The sequence below is a fragment of the Channa argus genome, chromosome 22 (genome assembly GCF_033026475.1).
Source record: "Channa argus isolate prfri chromosome 22, Channa argus male v1.0, whole genome shotgun sequence".
NCBI lineage: Eukaryota > Metazoa > Chordata > Actinopteri > Anabantiformes > Channidae > Channa > Channa argus.
In genome coordinates, this window is record NC_090218.1 from 13660620 (window position 1) to 13673584 (window position 12965).

A 12965-nucleotide genomic window follows, 5' to 3' on the forward strand; every position below is an offset into this window, starting at 1 on the left:
GATTTACAGAAACTATTTTGGAGCTGCTAAGCCAACTTAAACCTAACAGAATGACACATGTTTTGTTTTATTTATATATTATTATTTATGGACCTATAAGTAATACATTAGATCAGTACCTTTTTTAACTCTCTGTATCTTGTATATGCTTACAATGTACTTGAGGTTCAGCTTTCAGTATGGTTTCTAATTAAAAACAATAATAATGTCCACAGATAGAACTGCAGTTATATTTTTACTCTTTATTCATCAGAAAAATAATCACTTTAAGAGACTGTTGCAGATTTACAGGAAACTTACTTTAAGATCTTTAGTTTTAGCAATCAAGAAGCTTTAGGATGACCTTATAAACATGACCCTTTCCTCACAGATGACGAACAGCAGGTGACCAATGAAGGTGGTGTGGTGGCTCGGATTGTCAAACAGCGTGGTGCCTTTCGACAGGTACACAGTCTCTCCGACCTCCAGAAACAGGTTGACACCATTAGAAGAACTCCCAAAACCAGACGAGTTCTGTTCCCAGGCCGTAAAAACACAATCAAAGTTCATCAAAGCAACACCTGTAGCGTGTGAAGCATTTGCATACTGAGCGATGGGCCAGTCAAAGTGGTAAACTCCTCTAAGCGGTGTAGTGAAAACACCTGTGGGACATTTGTTCATGTCAATTTAAATATAAAATCAGCATAAATATTGTTCAAATGTCTCCAGGTCAGTACCTGTGTTTGGGTTGTAGGCTTTTCCAATGTTGGTGACGATGTGTTTGTAGATCAGAGGTGTGTTTTCTCAAAAGGGTCCCATGGTGTTTTCACCTTCAGCCAACAGAGATGCTGAGCTGCTGGGCTGAGAGACAGACATCAGTTCATGGAAACTGTCACACAAATATGACCATTATTGTGTAAGTGTGGGATTTTGAACTAGCTACATTTGACCAAAGTTAATCATGTGTTACATTTAGCCATATGTTCATCTGACACCCCACCAGAGTCTGGGAGTGTTTGATTTGAAGGCCATAGGGGGACTCTGAATCTGGTTTTGTTTAGTTTTTTTTATGTTGAGATGATGAAATGAAATAAACTGGGGCCAGTTGTGAATGTCAACGATGTACACAGTGAAAACAATGCGGTACATATGATCCTCCTGGACATGTACTCAGCTGTACTATCAACAGTACAGGGAGAGTTCTGAAGTACTTTGCTAAGTAACTCATTTATAGTGAGGAACAGGTATTATAGGATAGTACCCCCTAGACCCTGAACAGGTTAAGAGGTTACAGATTATGGATGGAAGGAAAAATTATTATTACTAATTTTATTTCATGCATGAAAGATCAGGTAATTATTTTATTATGTCTGTATTTCAGTTGTTAATGGACTGTTCTGATCCTGTACTGACCACAGTGTTTTTTTCTATAATGACCTGACTTCATGCTGTACCTTGTCTTTATCTGCAGCAGTCGGCTCTCTCTGCACAGAGTGGACATACTGCTGACATGGAGGAGGGTACAGATTTGAGCAAACATGAAAAAAATGAAGTCTTATCATCTCTGTCCTTTGAAACAGTGTTGGAACAACAACACAAGCTCAGGCTCACCAACCTTTCCACTGTCCATTTAAGACTAGCATTATGTTCCTAATTTCATTTCAGTTTTTGATGAGATGCTGAAGCCAGGACCGAGTCAGCCTGACTGCAGCTCCTCCAGTGCAGAGACTTTAATATGTCCATTATACTGAGGTTTTTATTGTAATTACAGCAGTAAGTTCTTTCTCTGTTCTCTCTTAGTCTGCAAAACGTAGTTACTGGATTCATATTAAATAATATGGGAAACACACACAAGTTGATCCTTGTGCATTAGTTTTTGTCATGGGTTAGTGTGAGTCCTCCTGCCTGTATCAGAAGTCTGAACACTGATTTTTATCCTGGTAGTGACACCAAGGTTTACAACCCTGTGACGTGAGTGCATCAGGTCAGCTGTGGTTAACGTTAGCGACCATCAGTCACTCACCCAGACTGCTGCAGTCACTTCGCTCCCAACAATGACATTATTTCTCTTCATCCTGGTCTGTTCCTCGTGTCTTTCACACAGAGAAGGCTCGTAATAATAAGTCCATCACATGTATGTGTACATACATTTTCAGTGTGAGCCATATTTTCTTCTGTTACAACAGGTGGACCACTCTTTTTGTTACGTTACAGGCAAACCATCTTTCTTTAGGAATTTATACGAAATTAAATAAATTAAAAAAATAAATAAAATAAAATTCTAAATCACTGTATTTTATATGTAGTAAGGTTTTCCTCCATCTTTTTTACTACACAGTGACTCAAAGGGGTTGTTAACCTTTAAGTCCACTTGCTAAGTTTATCTCTAGGTCTCATGTCCTATCAGGACAGCAGTTGACCTCTGTTTGAATTGGCTGCTGTCTTAGTCTTTCAAGAGGAAAATTTGGTAACCTTTAATTAATGCTTTATACAGACTTTAATGGTAGATCTGCAGCTTATCTGACTACATTTCCAAAGATGAAAATCATATGGAGAGGAAAGAGTCTTTACAAATCTGCTGTTATGATAATGTAGAAATTCACATACACAGTGTAACATCAGACTGGGAATTTAAAAAAAAGAAATGGGTAAACAACACTGAACATTTGTCATTCTCATCTTATAGCTCATAATTCACAAGTTTTACATGAGTTTATAATATTGATCAATATTGATTTTGCTTGGATGCTGACGTGAAACTGACAATGAGTCTTAGAATTGCTACAGAAATAAAACTGATTGACAATAAGCTGATATTTTATAGTAAATGTTTAGTAAAGTCCTTGGGCTGTTACTCAGGAAAGAGCATATTAACCTATCAGAGGTCAATGCAGTTTGAAAAAAATGCTGACACTTCTGCTGGTGCATGCACACCTGACCTGGTTGGGGCTGCTGCGACCAGATTGGTCGATTGGCAAAGACGTCCCTGTCCATATACCAGGTGCCATCATGTGACTAAATTTCAGTGCAGTGTTTCTGCCTAGTAGCACCGCCTGAAAAGAGAACATTACAACCTGGCTTAAAGTCCTGAAACAGACTTGATGGGTCCACACCTGAGGAGCAAAAATTATTTTTCTTTAAACAAACAAAAAACAAGCATAAAGCCTCAATTTGAGAGGGACCCGAGGACAGCAGAGCCTGACCCAACAGACCCAGAGATGATTAGATCTGATCCAAAAGTCTGTGAGCTCTCATCATGTGTGCTCAGGTCCATTTGGATTCACTCAGGTACTGGACATTTTAGCACACAGAACAGCTGTGTGAAACAATAGGAGCTACTGATACTTTGCAACTGTCAGGAACTGTAAAATACTTCAGCACTGACCTTTTCCAAGAGAAGCTGCTGTGAGTGTACTTGGGCCTACAAATCTCTCTATATATCTTTATAGTCTTAAAAAGGACCAGCTTTTAAAAATGCTTTTACAAGAGCGGAGGAATCAGTCCTGGACAGATCCAGTCTATCACAGGGCCGACAAGAATCTACAACTGACAATTCTAATTTATAGACAGATTCACACCAGTTATTCAGTCCTTCATTGACCACTTTTGACAGTAATTCCAATTTAAAATTTTCTTGGTTAATTCTCTACTGGATTATTTCTTACAGATCCTCTTCAGCTCCAGCATTCATTGTTCTCTAAGTTCCAATCAGTCCCCGTCCCTGCTGTCATCCCTCCCATAGGGAGGCAGATGATGAGCAGTACCTGGTGTACATCAAATATAGTTTTAAGCATCAATTTTTAAGAATAGTTTTAAGAATAAATTATTCTGCCTTTTTGGAAAGAAAAGCTGTTTGTCATTTCAGAATCTTAAAACTATACAGTGAACCTTTATGCCAGAACTTGATTATTGAGATGTTCTGGAGTGTCAAGCTGCTTCAACAGTACTTCAGGAGCTGAACCCCGTTTATTACAGTGCTTCACTCATCATAATTTTCTATATGACACAGTGGACCTCTCTGAAGACAAGGCTCTACCTTCTTAACCACAGGGTGAAATAATGGCATACGTTTATCAAATGCACACGTAAATGTCATCAGAGCACACTAACAAATGAAGGAGGCTGGGGTAAAAGCCTGGGTAAGGAAAATCATAAGAAAAGGGTGGTAATGTAAGTGAGTCTTAGTTACTGTAAACTGGATATTCAGCCAGTATTCATATCATATCACCAGTATCATATTAAGATATGTTTTATTTATTTTTTTGATCCTTTAAGTTACTTTGTTACAAAAGTTGTTACAGTATCGTCTTTGTTATTTAAAGGTGTAAAAATCAAATAAAAGCTTAAAATCTGAACTTTTATCTCCTGTCCATCAGGGGACGGTATACAGTATCAACACTTCTTATCTTACTGCTTTCAGTGTGTTCAACTGTAAAAGAAATGTACTCAGACAAAACTGGAGTCATATGTTTATTTAAAGTACTCACTGTATGCAGATACCTGCGTACTGGGACTGTTCCCATGTATACTTTGAGAAAAATCTGTTGTCCTCTCACATGGGGAACAACAAGTGACCACTGAAGGTGGTGTGGTGACTTGTGTTGTCAAACAGAGTGGTTCCATTCCACAGACGCAGGAATGTAGTGTCTCCAACCTCCAGAACCAGGTTGACCCCATTAGATGAACTCCCAAAACCAGAAGAGTTGTGCTCCCAGGCCATAAAAACACGTTCAGAGTTCCTCATCAACTCAACACCTGTGGAATGTTTGGGATCTCCGTACTGAGCGATGTGCCACTCAAAGTGGTAGAGTCCTCGCACTGGAGCAGTGAAAACACCTGTGGAAAAGAGTGGGAAAGCAGCTGTTGAAACATCTGTTGCTAGAATGATGTCTACACAGCAAACACACGACTGTTCAGAAGTTTTGGGTCACTTAGCAGGTTTCTGACATTAAGAAAATATTACTGATCAGATAAACAGTGCAGACAAGAGTCATGTTGTGAATGATCATCACTACACAAAACAGCTGTTTGTATACATATTATCTACATACAAAGGCCTAAAATCAGCAAACCTTAGTCCTGTGATCCAGAGGTTTGATATGTTTGCTGATTATGATGTTTGAATCAATTTCAAAGGCTGATTGATCATTGGAAATCTCTTCTGTAAGAAACAATAACCCTGCTCTTCTCTGTACAAAATTAGTTATTTATGAAGATAATGGTGCATGTTGTTTAATTTCCACTGGAAAATTTGATTTATTTTGATGTATTGGATCAAAAAAGAACCGGACTTCCTAGCACAGACCCACAGATCTAAACTCTGTAAGAAGTGTTCAGGGAAGAAGCAGTCAGCTTGTGATCTGTCTGTGATGGAGAGGGACCAGTGCAGTGGCTGGATCCCTGCAAAACAACAAACGGATGACTAGCAGACCCCACTGCCCCCACATAGCTGTAAATACTGCAAATCGAAGATTCCTTGATGAAAGTAAAGTCTGAAACAATCATCATTTGTAACGTCGTCAGTGACAATTTAAAACTAATGACCTTGGTGACCCTCCACCTTTGAGCAGCAGTGTGCACGTTATGTGCATGTAGGTAAACATCTCCGGCTCAGTACCTGTGTTTGGGTTGTAGGAATTTCCAATGTTTGTGACGACACGTTTGTAGACCAAAGGTGTGTGTATGGGAAAGGGCCCAATGGTGTCTTCACCGTCTGGCAGCAGAGAGGCTGAGAAGGCCACCTGTGTCCCTGAGAGACACAGAATCCTCTGAGTTTAATAAACTGAAAGGTTGGTAATCTGTCCATTGTGGATGTTTAAGACAAAATTCTGCTGCAGAAAACTAAACTAAATTAGGACAAACAATGACATTTCTGTCAGTGTGTTTAAATAAAGATCAGCATTAATGCTGGTCTCTCTAGAACCAATCAGATGTTCAGAGCTTGCTTTTCACGCTCAGTCTTCTGTTGCTCCAGTTTTTTCAGTTTTGCTGCTTGTGCTGAAAAAAAAAGGAGCAAAAACCAGTTTAAATTTTTCCAGCATATTGTAAAAAAGAAGAAACCCAGGATATTCTGACATGAAAACCTTTGGCAGACATCATGCGGCACCTTGATTCTCTCTCTTTAAGAACATGATGTCGACTTTCTGCTGAGCCAGGGTGGAAGCCATCTCCCTCAGCAGAGCATAGATTTCTCCATTGTCCTCCATTGTGGTCTGATGGGAGAGACAGGTCAGGGGAAAAACAGCTAATCTGTGTCCTCTGGAAACCAGTGGTCCGTACAGATGTGAATAGAAATCAATCTACAGTTACATCTGGTCAGGATTAAACTGTATGATCCAGATGTCAGAGCTCCTGGATCTGCTGGTGATTCTGGATCACATCCCTGTCTGAAGCCGATCGTTTCACACTTTAAGTAAATTAAGTTTTTTCATGTTGGAAGATGAAAAAAAGTCATATAATATTTAATACACATTTAATAAACATTAAACAACATTTAATAAATAGAGACACATATAGGAATAATTATCAGTGGTGCTGGTAAGTTTGGGAATTTTCTTTATTTGAGATAATAATCAGATTTTCCAAAAACTACAAAAAAAGATCCAGATTTGTCGCTCATAAACAAAGTTTCTGCCAAAATCTGAAATTTTAACTCATGCACAGATTCAAGAAAAAAACTATTTTAAAAACCTGATTTCTAGTTACCATCAAAAGTAATTTCTGGTATTTTAAATAACTAAATACACAATAAGTACCCTGGATATGTACTTGAGTACAGCACCTTTACTTATTTGTACCTATGTCACTTTCGCTGATCTCACATCTAAAATGTGGCCAGACGTATTCAGAATCACTAAAATCAATCTCTGAAGATACACATACACAAACATCCGATCACACCCGTGTCAAGACCTCCGTTCAACACGTGACTTTAACTGTGTTTAATGAAGAACCAGACAAACATGCTGACCCAGACCGACCGATGAGAAACGGAGCCGAACCAAAAGTGAAAGTACGGAGAGAAAAACAGTGTGGACGTAAGAAACGTCAGTTTATCTTCAGATGTTCCGATTAAAGAACTGCTAGAAAATCTTAATTTATTTAAACTTACCGAAGTGTTGTTTTCGCCTCAAACTGAACCAAAGAACATTTCTGCTAATGCGTTTTTGTCAAAAATGGAAACAGGAAGTCGTCTTCCGGAAACACAAAACCTTTCGAAATAAAGCTCACAGGAAACTTCCTCTAAGCAATCAACTCCCACATCAAGTCGTCACTGCAGTAAAAACTGGGTTTTATGGAGCAACACGCAGTTTGTTGTTCAGGCTGGAGAACTTGGTTACAGAGTTTGAGGGAGAAAAGGAATCACAACATGTCGGACATTTTTCAAATGTCGAAATATTCAATTTAATTCAGGAAATCAAAAACACTTATATGAATTCAGTTTAGTCAAACAAATTCATGTTTAACAACAGCAATTCAGATTGTTCCTGAATTATTTATTAAAAACTAATTTATGTGAGAGAATCATCAGAAACTAATCATGTTCTGTTTAACTAACCCATGATAAGATAAAAGGACAATAAGTAGAAAGATTACAAATTGATGATAAATGAGTTATTTAGAAATTAAGACAAAAGGTGTTTTATAATCATCAAATGAAGCACTTTGTACAGGACATGTTTATTTTAGAGACAACTGGATATTGTGTGGTGGAAAGTTCTGGTTCAGGGTGATGACTGCTGAAACCATGTTATTGTTCACTCCTCTCTTCTCACCCTGCAATTGTCATCATCATATTTCTGAGATTTTTGGGCCCAAATACTAACACTTCAGTTTTGTTTTAGTTTAGAAGTAAAAAATTGTTGGACATCCAGGCCTTTATGTCTTGTAGGCATGTTTGAAGCTTAATTAACTGATTATTTTCATAGCTGGGTATCATCAGCATAGCAATGGAAATTTATGGAGTGTTTTCTAATAATGTTAAAAAGTATTGGTCCTAACACAGAGCCTTGTAAATGTGTCACAGTAAGCAGAGCTGTAAAGCCAGCAAGTGAATAAGGAGGTTTTAAGATATTGTTGACAAAACACAAGCTTAAATGCTTCATTTATCAGCCTAATAAATGAACCATATTCTCTTAAACTGCGGCTGCAGCTATGTAATAGATTAATTAAAATCAATCAATAAGTGAAGTATGAACATTTTATAGCAGGGACTATACCTGAAAGATACTACTTGACCTTACATTTCCCCAATCCACCCCCATCTCAAGCTGCTGTTGTTTCAGAAAGGTATGATCATATCTAAGGGCTCTGGGTTTATCCCCACATGTCCGGGTGTGATATTACAATGGGAGTAGCTTCACCACTGCTCAATATCCAGGAGAAAGATTAAAAATTTTAACAAACCTAAAAACATCATGGAGATAAAGCTCAGTATTTAACAGCACAAAAGGCTAAGCTTGAACTAGAGCAGTGTGTCCATAGCTGTTGCTATAGGCAAGGCTACAGATTGGTCAGATGTTTATGGTAGCAAAAATAAACATTATTTTTATGTTGTATTACATAGCAAAATATTAAGCATATGAGGCATTAATTAAAAGCAAAGATAAGAGTAAGTTAATAATGTCTTGACCCTGCATATGCCTAAAATGCATGAATAGTTGTTTTCCATCTGGCTGTACTAGTGTACTGCTTGTTACATAGTGGTAAAGGTAGGGGGACCCTCAGCAGCTCAGTTGACTTGATGCTGATCTTCAGCAGCTGATAAAAGTGTGATGGAAAATCAGGTATGAATCCTTTTGGTGCTTGTGTTTTGTTTGGTTGTGGTGTTGGAATGTGCTCATCGTGCTATTGCAGGATGTTTAATGGGGATGTTGAGACATTTGGTTTGATATATATGTTTTTGTTCTGAGAAGAGTCGGTAGGGGTGCTCAAGTTCAGCTATATGGTAGACTGCTCACACGGAGACATCAAGTTAGACCAAATTCCTATGTGCTTAACGTATGTTGGAGAGGTTACTATAAAAGGAGAAAGCTGGAGGCAGCAACCTCAGGCAGGTAAAGAGTATTCTGCCCAGCAACAGAAGGATATAAATTCACGTTTGACATGTTAAGTCCTTAGAACTGCACTGGATGGAGGCTTGAAACTCTGTTGGTGCACATCTCTCTTGCAAGAAAATAAAACCATCCTGGATGTGGAAGCTTCTTTAGTGATTACACTCAAGGTTTCTTTGACCACTAATTGTTGCATTTTGCCACGACAAAATCTTATTTTTATTTTATTGAACAGTCCTGAAACCAGAAACCAGACCATCATGTCAAATGTGAGGTTAAAAAATTGTGTAAAGCTCCACAAAATATTTCTATTCATATATTGTATTTGGATTCACACAGCCAGCAGGGAGCATTGCCAATTTGTCATCATGGTCTTATCTCTATATTAATAAAAGACCAACTAACATTAATCTAATAATTAATTAATAATGATCTAATTTAATTTTAATGTATATACAATTATAAATAGAATCTTATGAACATTAATCCATGAAAAATCATGTCTCAGCTTTCAGAGAGTCACCACTATGTAAAGTGAATGTTTTTTTGACAGGTTTATTATGAGAAACACTCACATCCTCATTTTCAGTCTCCAGTACCTGATGTGGTGTTTTATAAGACAGAGACACAGGTAACATGCTGCAGGTGATCTGTATTTAGGGTTCAAAAGTCAGATTCTCAGTACAGCAGTTCTGTTTTACTGTCTTTTACTGTTTGCTTTATATTTGTTTTTGTGTCTTATATCTATTTTATTTATTTTTTAAAATCTTTTACATGTTTTATAAATAAAGTTGGATTGGATTGGAACCATGCCTAATGTGTTCTGTAAGACAATAATATTATTAAATGTCATTATTTAGAAGTACTGTGTCTAAGAATATTTCCTCTATATGCAGTATTATCTTAGTAATTCCATGGTGTATTCAATTCAATTCAACTTTATTTATATAGCGCTAATTCACAATAAAGTAATCTCAGGGCTCTTTACAGAATAAAGTCAAGATTATAAAGATGTATAGAGAGAACCCAACAATTCCCCCTGGAGCAAGCCATTGGCAACAGTGGAGAGGAAAAAATCCCTTTAACGGAAGAATCCTCCAGCAGAACCAGGCTCAGGGTGGACGGCCATGTATTACTTTTCATGCATCTGCAGCTTTAGTTACTGTGCAAAAACACAATGCAATGAATAAATAAATCTCCATTTTGAACCTTATCAGTACCCAAAGCACTTTACAGTTGCTTCTTATTCCCCCCTTACACACACCAATAACAGCAGGTCTGCCATGTCAGGTGCTGGTCTGACCCACCGAGAGCAACCTGGGGTTGAGTGTCCTGCCCATGGACTCTTTGACCTGTGGACAGGAGGAGCTTAGAGCTGAGCGATAAACCCCAAAGTAGTTAGTCAACTACCTTCTGGGTCATAGCTGTACCTAAATGGTAATCTTTAATTCTGGATGAAGCAGATGTCAGCACATAAAAATCTGCTCCAAACTGCTGGTTCTGTTCCACATCAAGCCTCTAGTTACACTGATCTTTGTCCTTAGATTTTATTCAGCACCACAAATGTTTCTTGGTCTGATTTTTCACTTTAAAATATTATATAAAGCATAAAGGATAATTTTAATTTTATTATATAATGTAGTTTATTTCTTTGGTGTGTTTCCGCCTATATATGCTTTTTAATGCTACTATCTTAGAGTCAGTTAGTGAATAGAAGAAATAAATGAATGTTGATAACAGTACAATGCAGAGGCAGCCTGCCACCATTAAAATTGTGAATGGGTGTTCAGAGGGGTCAAGTGCTGCCCTGCAGAGATGTGTTGATATTACAGACTGTGTTTCCTATATGGTGAGGACACTGGTGATCTCACAGACTGTATCACAGATTACATTAGTTTCTGTAGACACTTGTGTACCCCTAAAAACTACAGACTGCTGACCTAACAAAAAGCTCTCAACAAAAGTCAATTAATTTTCAATACTATAGGCCATCCAGCCCATAGTTTAATATTTACATTAACAAAAATACAACCTTCTTTGCATTCCCACTTGCAATAAGCTGCCAGTTTCCGTGCCAATTCACAAGCAGATACATAATCTGCTTCTATAGTGTATTTATCCAAAGTGCTTTACAATGTTAAATTGTAAAGCAAATTGTAAACTAAGTAAACTAAGTTTGAGGTCAGTGTCTTACTCAAGGACACTTCAACATGTAGCTGGAGGAGCCGGGGATAGAACCTTAACTGTAGGATTGGTGGACGATCGCTCTACCTTCCTGAGCGACAATCAATTTTGTGGTACTTTATCTGCCTATTTTTAGCATTAGATGATAAGGAGAACATGTGAACAAGAAGGAGATCTTATCCACTGTGTACTATGTACAGAACTTAAATAGGATTCTGGCGCTATAATAATTTTGTATTGTGAATATATATTCCCAAAATCCATGTTTTCCAACCAACATTATTTTGTTTAGCAACGAGATGAGAACATTTCCTTAGATACCAACATATTTGCTGTTGGTAACAGTAGTGGTTACAGAAGTCTTTTTACATTCGATAGGTTTACAGGGGACTCCTCATTAAATGACATGCCCCATTTGGCTTTGATGATGTGTAGGATTCTTGAAGGGTTATTTCATTTCATACCCCAAACCATAACCCTCTAACTCATTTTATTGCCTTTTTAAAAACTGCACTACCTCACCTTTATTGCCTTATTGCTCTTATTGTATTTGCTCTTATTTTTTATTTTAATTGTATTTTATTTTATTTCTATTTTTTGTCTATTCTCATTTTACTTACTGTATGACATTTAGAGTGGAGGGCAAAGTAAGAATTTCATTGTACTGGGAAACATGCGTTCTATCTGTGCATATGACAATAAACACTTTTAATCTTGAATCTTTGAATCTTTGAATCTTGAATCTAACCATAACCCTTTTGAAAGGAAACTCAAAAATGAGGCAGCACTTAGAGTTGAATTGGGATTGGACCCAAGTCTGTGGGCCTGGATAGAGTTGACCTCAGTATATTTGTAACATGTTCAGCTATGTGATGTGTTTCAACACATCTTCAGTCTGAGCTGCTCCACTGTGTTTGCTGGACGTACACTGCCAGGGAGAGGGAACACTTGTCTGAGGGAACCTCAGAAAGGTGATCTTTTAGACTATGTGATAATTGTTCTGCACATTTGTGTGCAGATTGTTTTTTTGTTTTTTGTTTTTATGAGGATCAATTTTTCTGCACCTTTGCAGCTGCACCAACTAGCTGGATTGTCCTCGCCATTCATTGGTGCAGTCTTCTCATCAAGATGCTGATTGCTGGAGGTATGAACCAAATTAAAGGAAATTTGGTCTAGGAGAATTGTTGCTATATTATTACTATATCCTTTTTTTCCCTAATATCTTGCTTGACATGCTTTTGCCAAATACTGGAAGGGATCCAACTTGGCGAGACAATTAAAGGAACAATTCAACAAAGGTCATAGTACATTAAGCAAAGAACAGTCAACACTCGCAAATTAATATTTTGGTTGACATGACAATTTTATTTTGGGTTTGTTAATTATTTTCTTGTCATTTAATTTAACTTTTTCATGCAGTTTTATGTTGGTTTTATATGTGATATTTTATAAATACATTTCTGCTGAACTTTTCTTATAGGTTGTGTATGTGTGCATTCCTTGTGGGATGGAGGTCTCTTTTTTTACTCTCTGTGTAGAGCTGCTATTTCCAATCTCCTTGCCAAACCTAGTGATTGATAAACCAGGAGAACCTGAGTTGAACTACAATGCACCTAAGATTTGGTAGAGAACACAGTAGCAGATACCTCAGATACTTACCGGGCTATAGATTCTGATAGCCCAGGAAGGTAGTAGGCCTACTGGGGGGCTACATAAGCATGCGGATGTTAGATCCTTACCAGGCCAGCA

At 37.6% G+C, this 12965-nt stretch overlaps 1 protein-coding gene across 10 annotated transcripts; it reads right to left on the reverse strand.

The window, feature by feature from the left end:
* Positions 1 to 228: 228 nt before the first annotated feature.
* On the reverse strand, positions 229 to 7195 carry LOC137108040 (complement C1q-like protein 4). Of its 10 annotated transcripts, none has more exons than XR_010912136.1 (7): positions 7091 to 7195; positions 6086 to 6191; positions 5597 to 5728; positions 4480 to 4815; positions 2919 to 3032; positions 717 to 840; positions 229 to 641 (listed from the first exon to the last, which is right to left on the reverse strand). XR_010912136.1 is itself a non-coding variant. In XM_067492315.1 (4 exons), the coding sequence occupies exons 2-4, from the start codon at positions 6183 to 6185 to the stop codon at positions 4532 to 4534; spliced, it is 516 nt and encodes a 171-aa protein (XP_067348416.1). In that variant the 5' UTR covers positions 6186 to 6191; positions 7091 to 7195; the 3' UTR covers positions 4437 to 4531. The 10 variants fall into 10 exon arrangements, 1 of the variants encoding a protein (XP_067348416.1); XR_010912133.1 differs by having other exon boundaries at positions 4467 to 4815; XR_010912134.1 differs by lacking the exon at positions 2919 to 3032.
* Between the last annotated feature and the right edge of the window lie 5770 nt (positions 7196 to 12965).